The sequence below is a fragment of the Bos javanicus genome, chromosome 19, assembly GCF_032452875.1.
Source record: "Bos javanicus breed banteng chromosome 19, ARS-OSU_banteng_1.0, whole genome shotgun sequence".
Lineage (NCBI taxonomy): Eukaryota > Metazoa > Chordata > Mammalia > Artiodactyla > Bovidae > Bos > Bos javanicus.
Window position 1 is genome coordinate 55,043,252 of NC_083886.1, and position 18,880 is coordinate 55,062,131.

General features: G+C 52.1%; 2 protein-coding genes and 1 long non-coding RNA gene across 5 annotated transcripts in view; 2 read left to right on the forward strand and 1 right to left on the reverse strand.

The window, feature by feature from the left end:
• USP36 (ubiquitin specific peptidase 36) overlaps positions 1 to 4,672 on the forward strand; it is a 32,792-nt gene extending 28,120 nt beyond the window's left edge. For both annotated transcript variants that reach the window (XM_061389839.1, XM_061389840.1), the window contains 4 exons: positions 1,040 to 1,141; positions 1,771 to 1,886; positions 2,199 to 2,350; positions 2,557 to 4,672. In XM_061389839.1, the coding sequence (XP_061245823.1) occupies positions 1,040 to 1,141; positions 1,771 to 1,886; positions 2,199 to 2,330 (350 nt within the window). In that variant the 3' untranslated portion in view covers positions 2,331 to 2,350; positions 2,557 to 4,672. The remainder of the gene's footprint in view (positions 1 to 1,039; positions 1,142 to 1,770; positions 1,887 to 2,198; positions 2,351 to 2,556) is intronic.
• A 2,806-nt stretch (positions 4,673 to 7,478) lies between these two features.
• On the reverse strand, positions 7,479 to 17,703 carry LOC133231458 (uncharacterized). Its single transcript, XR_009731159.1, has 3 exons — positions 17,141 to 17,703; positions 12,662 to 17,040; positions 7,479 to 10,844 (listed from the first exon to the last, which is right to left on the reverse strand). It is a non-coding gene; the product is annotated as an uncharacterized LOC133231458 (long non-coding RNA).
• CYTH1 (cytohesin 1) overlaps positions 15,310 to 18,880 on the forward strand; it is a 79,717-nt gene continuing 76,146 nt past the window's right edge. The window contains exon 1 of one of the 2 annotated variants that reach the window (XM_061389856.1): positions 15,310 to 15,392. In XM_061389856.1, the coding sequence (XP_061245840.1) occupies positions 15,371 to 15,392 (22 nt within the window). In that variant the 5' untranslated portion in view covers positions 15,310 to 15,370. The remainder of the gene's footprint in view (positions 15,393 to 18,880) is intronic. The other variant, XM_061389855.1, reaches the window with a different exon arrangement.

Below are 18,880 nucleotides of genomic sequence, written 5' to 3' on the forward strand. Positions count from 1 at the left end.
CTCTCCTGGTGGAGTGTGTCTGTTACATGAGGGAGGAGAAGGTCCTCAGCTCCTCTGGAAGGGGCCCAGATCTCAGGGCATCAGCTGTTGTGTTAGTTCTTTGGGGGCACAACCACCCTGGGGATTGACCTGGAGTTTGTATCGGACTCCAGAGAAACGCAGCCATGAATGAATGTAGGGTTTTGATAATTACATAGCAAAGTGCTAACTGCTAGGCAGTGAGGAGTGGCTGCAGCAGGCGGCCAGAGCATAATGGGAGAAAAGGCGGCAGAGAGTGGCCGCCACCAGACCACAGCATTGCTTTGTGAGCCCGCTGGCCAGGCTGGGGTGCTGGGGCTGCAGGGAGGCCCAGTGCCGTGCGTGCCCGCTCACAGTCCCAAGGTGGAGATGGGCATCAGTGGCCGAGAATTGGCTAGAGCTGCAGTCGTCCATGGCTCCACGTTACCACTGGGCCCGAGCTGTGCTGAGGAGCAGCCATTGGGGCTGGTGGGAACAGGCTGGGGGTGGACAGTGGAGCTCTCCTGCTCAAAGCACTGAGCCTGAAGGACACAAGGTCACTGCCAAGTTGGCAGCCCGGAGAGACGAGGTGAGGCTTGTGTTTAGGACGGCCAGTCCATTCAGGCGGTTGGAGTTGGTTGAGGGTCAGGGTAGATGCCAGGGCTAGCTCAGATGTCATCTCTAGAGCCATGATGAGGGGCAGTCAGTACTATCTGTGCAGATGTCCTTTCTTGCTGGCCAGGCTCTCTGAGGACAGGTCCGGCAGACGGGAGCTGCCCCACCAAGCTGCGGTGGCAGTGGTGGCGGTGGAGAGAGGCACCTCGTCCCTCCAGTTCCCTCCGCTCCATGTTTCTGCTGGTTCCCTACAGGCGAGGAAGAGAAATCATTAATTCTCTTGCCACAGGCGGGCAGAAAGAGCTTGCTTTTACACATTCTTTCAGTAATTTGTGATTAGTAAGTTTTGCAGTGCTGTTGTAAATAAAAGGTGTGTGGTCATTTTCTTGGTGACTTAAATGTCTGTAAACTGTTCCTCTGATTGCAGGGCTGGGACCGGCTCCACTTGCATCCTGGGACAGAGAGAGAGAATCCGACGTGGTCCAAGAATTGCTCAAATACTCATCTGATAAAGCTTATGGGAGAAAAGGTACTGTTTTGAGACTGACTTCTGTTTTTCTGCTGTTGGCTTCTGTAGGAGATAAAGAGGCCTGAAGCAGGCCTGCAGTTTTGAGCCTTGTGCACAGAGATTGCTTGGCTCTGAAGACAGGAAAAGAAAGCCATTGCATGCAGGTCAGGAACCCTGCAGTTGGGGTTAGTCTGTGGAAGGATCCAGAACAGCTTCCCCCTGGGCTCTGGGATCGGGGAGAGGATGAGTGTGTGTCTCGGGGCGGGGATGGCTGTGGCAGGGATGGCTCGTCTGGCTCGCGTGCTGTACGTTCTCATTTAGAACATTATTTTTCTAATTTGGACTTGGAGAACACAAGATCTTTGTCTCTCAAATGAGAGCAGGGGTTTATAAAAACTAAACTTTGAGGATCGGTGGTGGAATTAACAGTGTTTGCTCGTGTGACAGAATCATTGACTGTCCTGCAAACCAGAGACCACCCTGTCCCTCTTCCTTTTCCTTCTGTGTGTCCATTTTCACCAGAAGGTGGCCCTCAAAAACGGTGAATCGTTAGGAGCAGACCAGCCTCGTATGTAAACTTCACCCTTGAAGTAAATCGCCAGGGCAGCTGGGAGCCCACCCAGGTCCTGACGCACGTGTCTGCTTTGCAGTTTTGACGTGGGATGGCGCGGTGTCGGCCGTCAGTCAGGACGCCATTCAGGACAGCAGGCTGGCCCGCACGGCCACGGTCATTGACGACTGGGACGAAGAGTTCGACCGAGGGAAGGTGTGACACGTGGTGGCAGCTGGCAGGGGGGACTTGGGTTTTCAGGGCGGTTTGAAGTGGCCGAGGGCGAGGCTGGAGCCTGGCTGCCTGGGAGCACGTGGCCGGGTGCAGGGTTTCCGTCCTGCAGTTGCTCCTGCTCTGCCATCAGTGAAGTTGGGGTCATGAGGACACCTCCCAAGGGCCACGTGGAGGACAAATCTGTTTAGGTCACACGTTGAGACTCGAGCTGGTGTGCAGTAAGCACTCGGAAGGAGCCACCAGGACCTGGGTGAGGCCTTTGTGGGAATTGTGACACTGTGATTCTTGACATAGGAGAAGAAATTGAAAAAATTCAAGAGAGAGAAGAAAAGAAACTTCAACGCCTTCCAAAAACTTCAGAGTAGACGGAATTTTTGGTCTGTGACTCACCCAGCTAAGGCTTCCAGTCTGAGCTATCGCCGCTGAATGTGCTGCTGTCAAGATAGGTCAGTTTGTGTGCATGTGGCGGTGGGGGCGGGGCGGGGGGGGGTGCGTTTACACACGTGTGTGGAGTGTGGTGTGTGTGCTGTGTTTCTGGGCTCCCTCTGAGTCACATGTCGTGGCCTGTGTGGGACGCACACTTCAGGGATGGTGGTGGGACCCTCAGGGTCTCATCTCTCTCCATCAGGAGCCATGTTCTCTGCTCCCACAGCCTCCAGAGGCCCGGCATCCCTCCCCGCGGACGGTCTGTCTGGACAGAAGAGCCGCTTGCCGTGGACTCGCTGGCCTGTCGGTGGGGGGACGGCCCGCAGAGGCCCTGGGCTTCTGCCCAGGTGAACACGACGTGCACTGTGACAGACCGCGTGGTGACGCACGGAGCAGGGGCAGCACAGCGACAGGGACGCGGGGTGGGGCCGGCGCCCTGTGATGCTGGCCAGCAGCGGCCAGCCTGGAGCCGCAGGGGAGGGCGGGGAGGACGCAGCCGAGCCTTCCAGGGCGCCCTCGAGCTCCGGAGGCAACAGCATGCGGCTGGTTGCCCTTCTCCATGGATCGTGCGGCTCCCACTCCCTCCCGCGGGGGCTCTGTATGCCTTACCAGTCCATCCTCGGAAAGTCAGAGCCCCAGGCTGGCCCCACGCTGCAGCCTCTCCCTTCTTTTGGAGTTGGGCGGCAGGGGTGGAGGGCAATGCATCTCTCCATCTCAAGAAACTCCTAGACCTCCTCTGGAGAGCGGACGGCTGAGGTGGGGCGGGGTGGGGGCTGAAAAGATGCGACAACACATCTGCTGCTCAGGCTGCTACTACTCCGAGGTGGCTTTGCTGGGCCTCCCCCTCCTGCCCCCAGCCCTTGCAGCTGCAAACCCCGGGGTCCTTACCGAGGTGGTGGTCTTGGGGTAGATTCCTCCTTTTATTTTACTACTTGATATAAAACGTTTATTTTTGACCAGGCCTGTGGCTTCCATTAGCAATATGTCTCCTTTCCCTAATATACAAATACCGGCTTTGTTTGCTCAATTTTGTGAGTGCTTTTGAATTGAAGATGATTGTGTAACTGGAGACGATCACTATCCCTTTTTTTTATCCCGCTCAAGCTGTGCCTGCAAACTTGTAATTTAATAAATACGGGAAATCCTCAGTGAGCTGATACTGTCCAGAAAAAAGACTGGTGTCCCAGTGGTAGAAGGTACAGAAGTTAAGTCTGAAGATTATCCCTCAGCACATGTCCTCTTGGGATCACTTCTGGCGGGCGTGGCTCAACGTCTGGCCTGGTCCTGCGCTCCAGGGGATCTCCTCGGCCTGAGCCCCAGTGCACACATCCAGCCCCTGCTTTCCTCCTCAATGAGCTTTGCCCTTCGTTCTGTCCTTTGTTCTGGGACCTGGGGGACCCAGGTGGTATCGAAAAAGCGTTAAACATTTTTTATACGGGGAGATAAATTAATTTTTTCATGTGGGTTGTTGTTTTTGTTTTTCCTGGTTTTGTATTTCTCTCTGAAAAGGTCGGGAGGATAATACCCCATGGCCTGAGCTGGGGCTGCTCTGGCGCCAGCAGATGGGAACCAAGCTCTGCTTGGACTGGCCAGGGAGCCTTTTTCTGGAGGCCTGACTCCTGCATGTCAGCCACACCTGCTCAGAACTGAGGGGCCCGCCCCAGTGCCCTGTGACTGTCATTTGTCATGTCAGGAGGGAAGGCAGGTGCCTCCATGGGCAGGGTTTTCTTCTCCCCATCTCAAGATGTCAGCATTCATTCCTGTGTGAACTGTTTCCCCGACCACGTTCTTGTCCTGTTTTGTTAGTTGGAAAAAGAAAAATTCTGTTATCTGCTCGCACAAAATTTATCTCCTTTTTTTTCTCTCCCTCTTCTCCAAATCAGTCTCTTCCTCTCTCCACTATATAATTACAATGCCTTTTTCTGAGGAAAACATCACCCGTTTTCTCCCAGGCAGTGATGAGCACTGGCCTGACTCCACAGCGTTTATCACTGTTAGCTAGGCGAGTCCTCCCCTTTCAAGGAGAAGCATCAGCCAAACTGAGAGGGAAAGGAGCGGCCCAGAATGCGAGCCCAGATCCTGGGTGCGTACACATCAAGGTGAAGAACTGAAGCTTTTAGGGTGACACTTGTTGACTGAGAACGTGGGTTTAATTTAACTTTATGTTTGTGAAGGGGGCACCTCTCCTGGTGGTCCCAGGCCTCTCCCTGCCTCTCCGCCGGGGGCCCTGGTTATACTGAGGCCCCGTGTGTGCGATGAGCCCGCAGCTCATGGCCAGGGACCGAGGGGGCCACAGATGTTGCCAAGATCTCAGTGCAATAAAATAACGAGTTTTTGTGGGACCTGCCTCTGTCTTTTCCCTTTGGCTTTTTTGGTTTCCTCCCACCCATACTTCAGTCTGCTGGCCCCGTTCACATGTGAGGTCAGCCTTGGGTGCTTTCTGTCACCTGTCCGTGAGTGGGAACCAGGCACTTCGGGCAGTCTGTGCAGGAAAGCTTAGAGCACATTCCTATTTAATTAGGAATAAAGAGGTTTATCTGAATGTCTTAATGTTATACATACACTTATCCGAATTTAAGAAGGCAAGAATCCTTTGAAGTGGCCCTCTGAGCTTTGTGGATGATTTTCAATGAGCATCAGATTGAAACACGGAAACAGTATCATTCCACTGAGGTCTGTTTGAAAATTTTTGTAACCGAATGTTTGGATTTCTGCAGGTAAAGATGAGGGAGACATCATAGGTTTTACCAAACTGAGTTTTTCTGACAGCTGTCAAGGGTAACGCAGGCCTCCAGTTTGGGGACACTGCCCCCGCTCCCAGCCTGGCCTGGGTACAATGATGTAGTCAGGTCACCTTCAGCCCTGGACGTGCCCAGCTGCTGCCTCAGCCACGTGCTGGAGGCCCTGGTAAGGAAGGCTTGGTTCCTGCATGCACTGGAATTCAGTGGCCCACATGGACATTGCTGGTCTGGTCAGGCCGGGCCTAACAAGAGCAGGAAGATCACGTCTGGCTGATTGGATGTGTCCTGGAAGTTGGTGCATGGCCCGGAGGGGCCCAGGACCATGTAGAGCCCCCTGTGATTGGGAGGTTACAGGTGGCAAGGGCAGCACCAGTGAGTGGGTGATAGTCCAGGGTAGGGGCAGGTTTCCGGTGGGTGGGTTTTGGTAGCCAAGCCCCACAGCTCCTCACCCCTTCCTTTCCTTCAGGGATGCCCTCAGACACAGGACTCTACCCTGGTCACTGTGGGGGTATGGCCAGATGGCTCAAAATGACAGCAAAGGAAGAGGTGAAGCGAGGCATCAACCGGACCCAAACCAGAGGGGGTGGTCGGCAGGTGGGCGAGAGTTTGGGGTGACAGATTACAGCTCACAGGCCTGTCTGACCAGCCGAGCTTTTGTCCAAAGGCTGCACATCACGGGCTGGGCGGCAGCTGGAGTTGATCCACCACAAATCTGGGCATGGGTCATACAAGCAAGACTATAGCTCTATCCATATTGTGGTTCTGCGTGCATGGAAGACAAACAGCCAAGTTTCCCCCGTCAGCCTGTGGTCTCAAGCTCAGAGCTGCTGTCTCCAGTGGGAACCAGGAGGAGGCCCAGCTCTACCAGATGTGGCCTCAGAGACGAGGGGACGCTGTGAACGGATCCTTGGCTGGTGAGCAGGCTCCGGCCAGCCAGGCTTCCTTGACTGACACGGTCAGGTGACAAAGCGGAAGCCCAGGCTATTTGTCATTTGATAACTTCAGCAGGAACTTCGTTCCTCCAGCCTTAGTGTGTCTTTCAGGCTCTGGTGAGTGCCTGTGGTATTTTCAGCAAGAGAATACAAGGTCTGATTCACTCTTTACACACCCGAGCCAGACGACAGTGTGTGTGCCGGCCAGGGGGTGGGGGTGTAGAAGATGGGCGAGAATGACCAGTCCAACAGGCTGGCCAAGAAGTGCTCCTGTCTGGAACTGTGACATGGCAGTAACTAAACAGGTGGGGCCACCTGGGCACTTGGAATCGAGAGCAGAGGTAACAAATGTGGAAAGTTCAGGGCCAGGGGAAGACCACTGGCTTGGGAAGTCGAGTGGTAGGGCACCGTCGTACCAGAGAGGCAGGTGGGTGACAGGTTCCGGGGCCATGATACAGACAAGCCTGCAGTGTTAGCATGCTATCAGAACAGGAAATGGGGAGAACCACAGGTATGAGAAGGACGTGACCCAATTAAGAAAAAAGCGCAGTTATCTGAACACCTGGGGAACTAGGCAGGCATCCATTAGAAGTGCGGCCTAACCTCGGGAGTCAGGAGTGAGCAGTGAAAGGCTGGCCAGTGTGATGGGGTGGGGAAGGCCTGGGTGTGAATCCTGCCCAGTCTTGGTAGCATGGACAGCCTCGGTATAGACAGGACCTGGGTGAAACGAGGTTCTGGGAGAAATGAGCTTCTGGGAATCCTCTCCCCCCACCGGGGGGCAGCCTGAGGATGTGTCACGTGACACCTGGTGGGAGCTCAGCAACATGATTCCTTCTTGGCCTTTGGGACCTTGTGGCTAGTCACTTGCACCGGCTCCTTCCCTTGAACCCACAATCACACGTGTTTGATTCCTGGGTTGGGAAGATCCCCTGGAGGAGGGCATGGCAACCCACTCCAGTATTCCTGCCTGGAGAATCCCATGGACAGAGGAGCCTGGCAGGCTACAGTCCACAGGGTCGCAAAGAGATGGACACAACTGAAGCAACTTAGCAGGCACACACAGGCCTGGAGGGGCCCCTGCTGCACACACCCTGCTTGGTCCAGTCCCAGCCACGTGCTGCTCCTTCCTTCCCCACTCCCTCAGGACCAACTGCTTCTGTTGGGGAGGACCATCCGGCTGCAGAAGCTGGTAGCCATGCTCCGTTAGGCTCTGTCTTTAGACAGCCCCGCTCTCCCATCCCTTCTGCAGTTACCGCATATTTGTCCCCTCTCAACTGCCTGTGTGCCCCTTTTGCAAATGATTTTCATCCCACTCCAAAGTAAAACAGCGAAACACGAGGAACCCAAAACTGAAACCAGCTGCTTTCCCTCCCCTTGTGATCTATTCCCCTTCTAACATAGTGGTTCCAACACTCACGGAGCAGCAAAATCACCTGGGAGAATTATTTAATACTAATTTAATTGACAATGAATGTGCCGGAAAGGAGACTCTTGAGGGTGAGGCTTGGGCATTGGCATTTGAACCCTTCCCGAGTGATCCTACTGGGCAGCCAGTGTTGAGAGCCACTGTGCCAGTCCCAGGTTTGAGGGTCAGAATCACCAGGGGGTTGTGAAAACACAGGTTGCTGGGCCTCAGCCCCTGACATTCTGTTCAGCAGGTCTGGGCTGAGGTCTGATAATTTGCGATTATAACATGTTCCTGAAAAGTCAAAGTATTTGTTGCTCAGTTGTATCTGACTCCTAGTCCATCAGGCTCCTCTGTCCATGGGATTTTCCTGGCAAGAATACTGGAGTGGGTTGCCATTCCCTTCTCCAGGAGATCTTCCCAACCCAGGGATCAAACCCAGGTCTCCTGCATCAACAGGCAGATTCTTTACCATCTGAGCCACCAGGGAAGCCCCTAGGGATGCTTACCCACTGCTGGGTGGGGGCCACACTCACAGTTCTGATCTAACAGTTCTGACATGGAATGGTCAGTAGGACCCTCTGTGGGACCTCAGTGTGCTCTCCAGACCAATCTCTTCCACCCCTGGGGACCTCACCTTCTAGCTGCCTCTTGTGTCTTGCTCTTCCCCCTTCCTTCTCTCATGAACATGTTCAAGTGTCTGCCATCCTAAAGAAGACCCCTTGTTTCCATGTCCCTTCCCAGCCACCCTCTCCCTCAACTTAGCTTTGATTTGCCTTCTGCTTCATTCTCCTCTTAGTCTGCCTTCTGCCCGCGTCACTCCACTCAAGTGATCCAATTCCCAAATTTGATGAACGTTTGCCACGACTTCTTTTCAGGATTTGACACTGTTCATCCCCCTCTCCCTGAAGAGCTCTTCTTTTTCTGTCCCTTAAATGTTAAATCTGTTGGATCTGATGAGCCCTGGATACTTAGATGGAGCCAGGATCAATCCACTCCAATCAATATACCCCATTGTCTAATCAATGTATCCAGAGGATGCTCATGGGTATCCTACTGGCAAATTTGTGGCCCAGACAGAGTTCATAGCTGTCTGCCCTCCTCCTACTTGTGTCCCCGCCGAGGCTGGGGGCCCACCATCCACCCAGATGCCAAAGCCAGAAACGTGCCGGCCAGGCTTAGCACCGTCCTCACGTGATGCCCACGCATCAGTGATGGAATTCTGATCTTTCCATCCGGCTGTCTTGGAAAAGTCCTCTTTCCTGTCCCCGCTGCCTGGCTCTCAGCTTGAGTCACGGCCATGTTTCTCTTGGATTCGAATCGTCTCCTAACCAGTTCTCCCTAGAGAAGGAGACCAGCTTTCTGGTCTGCCTTCCTGGTCCCCAGAACAGTCCTTGAAGACAAGAAGCCCTAATCCAGTGACTCCTGTCCTCAGGTGTTCCCAGCACTTGTCACACTGTGTTATTGAAAGGACGTGTCAGTCTTTATCCTGTGCTAACTGTGGGGACTGCTAAAATGCACCTTTATGTGGTTTTTTGCTCTTAAAGTATTAGAAATGATCCGTGTTTCATGCACTTTATTCTCCCTTCTTATGTGTATTACCTGGAGAAGGAAATGGCAATCCACTCCAGCACTCTTGCCTGGAAAATCCCATGGACGGAGGAGCCTGAGAGGCTACAGTCCATGGGGTCGCAAAGAGTCGCTACAGTCCATGCAGTTGCAAAGAGTCACCTTTGCATGGCCTTGGTGAGATGCTTTCCCTTGGCAGAGACCAGTGGGCATTGATTCTATCAGGTCTCATTTTCCAGGCCCCCCCAACAAGAAGTCTTGGTGGAAGGGGTGAGTCAGACAGGAGCGTGGTTGGTGACTGTGCCCTGGTTGAAAGTAAAAGTTGCTCAGTCGTGTCCAACTCTTTGCAATCCCATAGACTATACAGTCCCTGGAATTCTCCAGGCCAGAATACTGGAGTGGGTAGCCTTTCCCTTCTCCAGGGGATCTTCCCAACCCAGGGGTCAAACCCAGGTCTCCTGCATTGCAGGGGGATTCTTTACCAGCCTAGCCACCAGGGAAGCCCAAGAGTACTGGAGTGGGTAGCTGATCCCTTCTCCGGCGGATCGTCTCGACTCAGGAATTGAACCGGGGTCTCCTGCATTGCAGGCAGATTCTTTACCAACTGAGCTACTAGGGAAGCCCCTATTCACAGCTCAGAATGGAGCCAGCCTGCCTCCGTCGATGTCCTTGGCCCAGAGGCCTTGCCCAGTCCTCCTGACGCTGCCGTCTCTGAGCCCCTGCCCCCCATCCCCCACTTTTGTGTTTTTTTTTCCCGCAAGTGAAAACATTTTGGCAGGTCTGGCAGGAACCAGAGCATTAGCTCCTCTATTTGAAGTGAGAGCCTGGACTGTGTGGCACGTGGCCAGCTGTCTTTCGGGCGGCAGGGGAACAGTTGGTGACAGCTGGATACAATCAAGATCCATTACAAACAGATTTCCAAGTGCCATTCACACACAGAAGAAATTGCAAGCTTTAGCAAAATAAAATCTGGGGGTTTTCAAAGCAAGACAATGCCCCAGCCTCGGCCCGTGAGAGCGGTTTAGTTCCTCTCTCTGTAACCACACTTCCTTCCCCACCCCCACCTCCCTCTTGAGTGTAGGCTTAGGGGGTTGGGGGAGGCTGGCAAAGCTGGCAAGGGTTCTCCCTAGGCCAGGGTGTCCATGCCCTGCCTTGTATCACGAAGGACACTCCTGTCTAAACCTGGGTGGGAAGGGGTCCGAGGCTGGCTTCTAGCAGGGCCTCTGGCCAGCCTCAGTCAGGCCTCCCACCTTGGTCTCCAGGAGAAGGAAGGGTTCACAGAGTGGTTGGTGGGTGTTATCGGAGGTAGCTATCTGTCAAACCCCGGCCCTGGCCTTGGCAGAGCTCTGAGCTGTGGCTCATTAGGCAGCCGATTATGGTTCTGTACAGAGGGGAGGGCTTAGGATGCGGTTCTGTTGGGTCTGTGGGTCTGTTGGCCTCAGCAGACCGTGTTCCTTGACCCCACGGTGGCGGGTGGTGGTGGCGGGAGTCGTTCCTTTGGCACGTGGAAGGGGTATCGATTCATGGAGGGAGGCGACACTGTCCTCCCTTTTCTCATGAGAACCTCCAGCTTGTATCACCCGCTGGGGCCCCTGCTGCCTCATCCTTTTTTTTTTTTTAAACTTTTGGCTGCACTGGATTTTTGTTGCTGTGCGGGCGTTTCTCTAGTGGCAGTGAGTGAGGGCTACTCTAGTTGCGGTGCACAGGCTTCTCCATGCGGAGGCTTGTCTTGCTGAGGAGCATGGGCTTCTCTGGGGCACGCAGGCTCAGGAGCTGCAGTTCCTCAGCTCTAGAGCTCAATAGTTGTGGCACATGGGCTTAGTTGCTCTTTGGCATGCAGGATCTTCCTGGATCAGGGATTATTCACCTTGATGGGAGAAGAGAGAGAGACAGAACAAACAGAATCATTTGTTTTAGAAAAAGGAACCAGATAAAAAAATATGGGCATGAGGAAGAACAGAAAGGTCACAGTAAAATCCCTTGCCATCGTATCTTATATCTAAGTCCACTCTAAAAGTTTTATTTAAAATAGGTAATAATATCATACCACTTACATGTGGAATTTAAAATATGACAAAAATAAACTCATTTACAAAGCAGAAACAGACTCACAGACATACAGAACAAACTTACAGTTAAGAAAGGGGAAAGGGGGTGGGTGAGGAATAAATTAAGAGTTTGGAATGAATAGATACTAACTACTATATATAAAATAGATAAACAACAAGACCCTACTGTGTAGCACAGGGAACTATATTCAATATCCTATAATAACCCATGATGGTAAAAAATATGAAAAGGAATATATATATATATATATATATAATGGAATCACTGCTGTATACCCAAAACTAATACAACATCGTAAATCAACTCTGCTTCAATAAAAAATAAATAATATAAAAAATAAATTAAAACAGGTAATACCTGTATATGGTACATCATTTAAAAGCTGTGTATTTCCCAGGGCCACCGCAACCAAGTCCCACAGACTGGGGGGCTTAAAACAACAGAAATTTATTCTCCCACAGTCTGGAGGCTGGAAGTCTGAAATCAGTGTTGGCAGGACCCCACTTTCTCTAACGAGCCCTTCTTTGCCTCTTCCAGCTTCTGGTGAGCCAGGCGTTGTTAGCCTCTCAAATGGCTCTCCATCTCCACATGGCCTTTTCTGTGTGTGTCTGTGTCCTGATCTCCCCTTCTTAGAGGGACACCGGTCATTGGATGTGGGCCACCCTTATGATCTCATCTTAACCTGGTTACATTTGCAAAGATCTTATTTCCAAATAAGATCACAGTTGACAAGTGCTGGAGTTACGGCTTTAACGTATCTTTTTGGGCTCCCAATTCAACCCCTAAGAATGGTGTATGTAATGAAGAGTCTCCCACTCCTGTTTCCCTGGCAGCTGACTTTCCTCCCAGAGGCAGGGTGGCCCCCAGTACCCCGTGTGCCCTCTTAGCCATGGTCTGTGCTTGTCCACTAGTTTGGGAGCCCTGAGAAGACATGGCTTTATAGCTGTTCCCTTTGTTGCTGTGTCCTCAGTATTTTGAACCATGCCTGTCACAGCATCGTCCCCCCGTCCTGCATATATGTGGAATGGCTGAGTGTACAGTGTAAGTGTACATCACATGTAGATGCATTTTTGCTAGGAATAGAAATACATTATACACCCGTGTTCTGTCCTAGCTTTTCACACAGCTTGGAAACTGGCTCACTTTGGTAAACGCAGAAATCAGCTTCAGTCTTTTAAAAGACTGTGGGTGCTCCCGTGCATGAAAGTACTGGTATCTAGTAACCTGTCCCTTTTTGAACACTGTTTCTAAAAAAGTTCAAAACATCACAGTTTAAGCATGGGATAAAAAATAGATATATTTTGGGTTACCTCTGCTCAAAAGCCATCCTTCATCATTCTAATTTTTTTTGGCTGTGCAGCACAGCATATGGAATTTTAGTTCCCTAACCAGGGATCGAACCCTCATCCCCTGCAGTAGAAGTCTGGAGTCCTAACCACTGGACTGCCAACAAAGTCCCTCGTTATTCTAATTTTTGAGATTATTATGTAAGGCAAGGACTTCGGAAGGCAGGCATCAACTTAAAAAAAGTTGTCAGGCTGATCAACCCACTAAAGAGAACAGACCACAGTGACAGGCCTGCAGGGAGCCCCAGCCCATTTTCAAAGTTCTTACTGTGGGTGGGGAGGGGGTCAGGGGAAGGAAGCAGCACACCAGTGGATTCCAGACGCTGGGTCCTCTCGGCTCCTCCGCTCCGTCCTCCCTTTGAGGCTCTCCCTCGGAGGTCTCCCTCTGAGGTCCCCAGGAGCTGAGGACACAAGTAGTAAGAGAAACTGACCTGCTGGCTCCCATTTTATACTGTGACCTCTGTGGGCCTCAGTTCCCAAATCTGCAGTATGGAGATAAAGCTCAACAATGCCCCCTCCCCTGCCCCTGACACCCCCAGCCCTTGAGCCAGGAACGTGAGCCAACAGAGGGTCTTTGACAGTCACCAGCGGTCAAGTAGGGATTCCCAGATGACGCTAGTGGTAAAGAATCTATCCCTGTGAGAGATGCAAGAGACATGGGTTCCATTGCTGGGTCAGGGGAAATCCCCTGGAATAGGAAATGGCAACCTGCTCCAGTATTCTTGCCTGGAAAATTCCATGGACAAAGGACCCTGGTGGCTACAGTCCACGGAGCTACAAAGAGTTGGACATGACTGACCATGCATATGTTGTCAAGTACATTTTACATCCCTACCCAGTGCATTCATTTACAACCAAACCAAACATCCTTATGGTACGAGGTGGACGCTGATTCTCTTTTATTCTACCTTCTCTTCCTTCAATGGAGATTGGTTTTTCAACCATTCAGAGTCAGGACCTGCCACTGGAAAACACTGTTGTAATGAAACAATGTAAGTTAAGGGAATTTGTTTACAGTCAAAAACCAGGCTAATCAAAGTGATTAGCATTCACGCCCTTCCCATCCAAAGGTTTGGGAGTTCAGATTACAGGGAGAATTAACCTGTGGCCTCAGTTGCTTTTCTGCCCAAGTTTTGGTCATAGAGCAAGAGTTATGTAAAATCAGTGAAGATTAAACTCCTAGGTCCACCAGAATCAACCTTCTATGGGTAAGATAATCTCTGAGGGAAGTATCTGATTCTGGAGCTATTGGAAAGAAACACTTGCCTAAGGAAATAAAGCCCATCTTCTTGGACATACGGGAGACATCAAGCTTCACCATCAAAGCCTGGGTCAGACAGCTCAGGGAGTAACAGGGATATTTTTGTTTGTGAATGCACGGTTTTCTTAGCCACCAGAAGGGTGGGCCAGAGTTGTGCCCTGATGGAATGTGAAGATTGGGATCCCTAGACTGATAATGTTGGAATCCGTCTCATCTAACAAAAACATTGTCAGCTGTGCTTTAGTCAAGTAGAAGACAGCAACAGATCAGAGATCAATACTGGGCAGGAGCCTGGATTTTATAGGCAGATACTTCATTTCATAGGTGTGAGACAGGTCCAGGGGGCTGAGGTATTTGCCCAGATCACAGAGCTAATAGGAAGCAGATGTGGAAAGAAAACCTACAGTTTCCTCATTCATTTACTCCTTTTCCATGAGAGGAAAGGGACTTTCCTTTGTTGTCTCCTGGGAGGCATATTTTGGAACGGTCTGTAAGGAAACAGACTGCTGAGGAGGGTCACAACTCCCCCTGATGGAGATATTCCCTGACCTTTCAGGGGCATTGCCAGGACCTTGGGCTGAGCTCTTCTCTCGCAGCACCCCCAGTACAGCACATTGTGCTAGGGGGTCCAGGGTCATGCCCCCAGGAGGGTCCTGGACCATCCCTGTATGATCCTTCTAAATGACACACTTATAATTTTTATGTGTAGCACCAAACCAAGAAAGAGCATATCCACCCAGGAACAACTAGAAAAGCAGCATTTTCCTTTATTTTTCTAAATTAAAAATTGGTGATGTCCCCACCTCCAGGTGCAGAGCTACTGCCCAGGCTCCTCAAAGGGCAGCTCAGTCTAACCAGTGGGTGGGGATTGGTCGGTCGGCCCAGTGCAGGCAAATTAAACATGTAAGGCACAGCCTAGAAACGTATGAATCTAAGAGTCGCAGGAGTCAAGGTCACCAAAATCCTGACATGCTGTGAGGCTGAGGTGCCTCTCTTTGAAATTTGATCGGGGTAAACGCAGAGGACAAAGAAAAGGAAGTATATAAAGGCAATGAACTCATGACATTCACGGTGCTAAGGTTCAGACTGCAGAAATAATGAACTCAAAATATTCTGGTATTCGGCCAACGACTAGGCGGACCTGCGAAACTAACGTCAGCGAGGACCACCCTGCCCTTGAGTGGCCGGACACGACCTTGGTACCTTTGTGGGCGACCAGGCTCTGGTCTGTTTCCCAGGCCTGCGCCACCCTTAGGAAATCCGAAACCTGCTGGGCCCCCGGAGGCGGCCGAGGCGGGGCCTCGGGTTGGGGCGTGGTCAGAGGCGGGGCCTTGGCGCCAGGGGCCAGCCGGAGGGGCGGGGCCTCAGCGGGCGCGCGTACGCAGTCCTGGGCAGAGTAGAGGACGCGGCCCCAGGGGTGCGCGCGCGGGCGGCGGGGGCGGGGCCGCAGGACCGGGGGCGGGGTCTGGACGGGCGCGCGTGCGCAGGCGCGGGCCGGGAGGCGGCCGCGTGCTGGGCTGTGTGAGTGTGTGCGCGCGCGCGCGTGCGCAGGCGGCGGGCGGGGCGCCCCGCGGGAGACGAGGGGCGGGCGGCGGGCGGCGGGCGGCGGGCTTGGGGCCGGGGGCGGGGCTCTGAGACGCGCCGGGCGAACGGGGCCGGGAGCTGCGGTACCCGGGGCGAGCGGCGAGCCCAGGCGCGGAGCCTGGCGCCGGCACCATGGACGAGGACGACAGCTACGGTCAGTACGGCCCTCGGCCCGGCCGGCGGACGCCCCCTCCCTCGCTTCCTCCCTTCACCGGCCCGGCGCCTTGGCCGCGCCTCAGGCGACTCACGTTTCCCGGGGACTGGTGCCGGACGCGAGCCGGGCGGGGCGGGGGCCTCCTCAGGGCAGGGGTCACCGGCGGCCCGGAGTGTTAAAGGCTGAGGGGCGCTGAGGGGCCGACGTCGGCGTGCCCGGGTCTCGGGGGCCGGCGCTGGGGGTCGCCGGGCTCGAGTCTCTGGGGCCGGAGTCCTAGGACCGGGGTCTCGGGGCCTGAGTCTCCGGGGCGGAAGTCCTCCAGGGTGAGGGTCTGTCTCGAGGCCGGGATCTAGGGCGGGGTTCGCGAGGAGAGGAGGGTCTCGGGGTTGGGGTCTCGGGCGGGGGTCTCCGGCCGCTGTCCCGCGCAGGCCCGGCCTCCCCCGCGAACGCTCAACTTCCCCCGGCCGTTCTCCGTAGTTTCCGGCCCCTTCGGTGCTGGCAAGTTATGTACCCCGGTCCATGTCTTTGTTCAGAAACAAAAATGAGAAAACACAGGCAGCGAACCCCGAGTGGACAGGCTGCCACCTGAGGGTGCCGTCGGGGCCGGGATCTCCGGCCGCCGGCCACCCCAAGGTCCGAGGCTGACCGCCGCTCCGCGGAAACTGGGCTGCTGTTCCCCCAGCGCCTGCGGGGCGAGCCCGAGGGGCGCCGAGAAATCCAACTTTGCCTTCTCATCTGTGCCCAGAGACGCGGCACAGCTCTCACGCCACACCGACAGCGAACACTTGACAGAACTACCCGTTTCCAAAGCCGCCTTCTGCTGACCTCACCTGGGAACTGTTGGCCATCCGCAGGGCATTCGTCTGTCAAATGGCTTCAGATTGCCAGGGTGGCAGAAAGCTATGTGGAATGCTTTAGTTAAATTATTTAACGTTTTTTCCCCAAGAGATGAAAGAATGGCAGATAGAACAAGTGGTGAAGTTTGTGGTTTGGTAAGCAGAGTACAGACAGCAGTTTGAAATGCTTGTGTGGCTTAGTGGAAGCGAATCCGCTTTCTTGACTAAGTGACATAGGCGACGTTTGTTTCTTAAGCTCTGAGGGAGCAAGCTTTGTTGTGGGGTATGTTAAAATGTGAAAGGTGAAGCACCTTGTTACTTTTCTGTTTATTTAGAGTAAGTCATTGAGGAACCGCTGACCGCGATAGGTGGGTTTATGACCCACAGTGGCAGACAGGGGAAAGGCCGACACTTGTGGCCTGAAATCCAGAGCACGTGGGATCGGTATCCATCAGATGTCCCCTGGTTACCTTCCAAGTAAAAGCAGTGTGTGCTTTTCCTCTGTGATTGAAAAAAAACACACCCGCACATCCACGGATTGATCCCAAAGGACTTTTCAGCCCCACTTAGGCGTCTCTGTTTCTGCCCACCCAGGAGAAGCCTTCTCCAGCTTTGCGTGCTGCTGTACCATCTCTTGCTGTTTAATCCAGGCTTTCTTCATGCGCTCTCCTGGTGTTCTTACCCACCGCTGGAGGCAGGAAGCTGTTGGTCTGGTTGCCTTGAACACAATGACTGCTTTGCCACCAGGCATGGCATGAATTCGTGCTCAGAAAGGGTAAATGGAAGCAGGGTGTATTTGTTTCCTGTGGTGGCTGTAACAGATTGGCACAAACAACATAAACTTATTATCTTACAGTTCTGGAGGTCAGAAGTCCAAATTTGGTCTCACTAAGCTAAAATCAAGGTGCTTACAGGGCTGTGTTCCTTTTGGGAGGTCGTAACAGGAACGTCCGTTTCTTTGCCTCTTCCAGCTTCTAGAGACTGCCCACGTTCCTTGGCTGCTGGCCACCTTCCACCTTCCAAGCCAGCAGGTAGCATCTTCTCAGTTCTCTCTGACTTCTGCCTCTTCTAGTTAGGGCTCTGTGATGTCATTGGGCCCACCTGAATAAGGATAAGGATCAGCAGCCTTAGTTCTACAATAGTAATCTGCTTTTTGCCATGTAGGGGTGACGTGTTTCCAGGTTCTGGGATTGGGACAGGGCCATGTCTGGGGCCCGTTATTCTGCTGACCACACATAAAGATGAGAAAGAAGTTCTTCTTTTCTTCCTATTTATACAACTTAAAAAAAAATTCATATTCTTCGTATATTGGAGGAAGCAGAAAGGTTAATTTAAAGATTTCCCCCATTCATTGGGTTTACCACACAAAAAGTACCTAATGGTTCAAGATGATCATAACAAGAAAAATGTTCCTAGTTCTTTTAAGGTTTGCCTCGGTCTCCAGAACTTGCCATTTCTCTCCTAGGTTTTACAGAGAATTTACCTCAAAAGATAAGACAACTATTCAGATTCCACATTTCAAAAGAAAGTGGGTGCTATGGACTCAAACAGTGCATAGAATGCCAGGTCCAGGGGGTTCCCTCAGAACCTCCATCGGTGGTTCATGAGTCAGCCTAGGTCACTACCATGATTTTTTAACATTGTATCTTAGGGGACATGGTTTATGATTTCCATGCTATCACCTGGCTAGATAAAACCTTTGAAACATAACTCATTTATAATAAGCTAAAGAAAGAGAATGTGTCTTAGAATTTGTTCAACGAAAGAGAATTTCGAAAACTTACCAGAAGGCTTTTCCTAACTGCATACTCTTTGATGTCCTGTGCTAACCCAGAGACCACACCACTGAGTTCACCAGCCCTTTCTCCTGTACACTCCCTTTGATCCTGAGTTGTTTATTTGGTCTAGTTGTAATGCACTAGATCCGTACAGCATGGTTCAAACTACACGCGTGGTGTGATAAACCGCACTGCGAACACCTGTGTAAAGTTGGGGGGAGGTTAAACAAAAGTCAGTTTAAAGGTTTTTTTTGTTTTTTTTTTTAGGAAAAATGTAGAATTAGTGGTTTTCTAAAAGCTTAATTGACACTTTAAGAAAGAGGTTCCTAATGCTTGTGGTTGGCTGGTCTTTATCTCCCCCCCAGCTTTTTAAACCCTGAACTAGTTGGGATTTTTGGGGGGTCATTTTACGTTCTTATTAGATGACTGTACTTCCTGGATGTCGCAGTTCTCACTTGCAAAAGGAAGAGGTATTTTTGCCTTCATAGGGTTCCCTGCCCACGAAAGGACTCAGTGACTGTATTCCTCTTTGTGACTTCTGAATTCAAGCAGACATTTTTAACATGCAGTCTGCTTCTTAATGGGCTTTCAGGCCCCTCTGAGATTGTATGTGAGAGTTTGTGAATGTGCATTTTTGGAGTCTTTTGCTTTAATCCAGTTCTCGAATGGCGGCTCTGACTCTGGAAATTGCTGCTCCAGAGGTTTGCCTGCATCTCTCTTACGAAACGTCTTGAGGTGGAGATGGGCAGAGTCCATCCAGTAGTAACATGGGAAATGTTAGTGGTGATGATTCTATATCACGACTCTAACGAAATAATCAGATTTCTGACCATAGGTTCTTAAGCTCCTTGAACCCATGGTGCTATTCAAGACC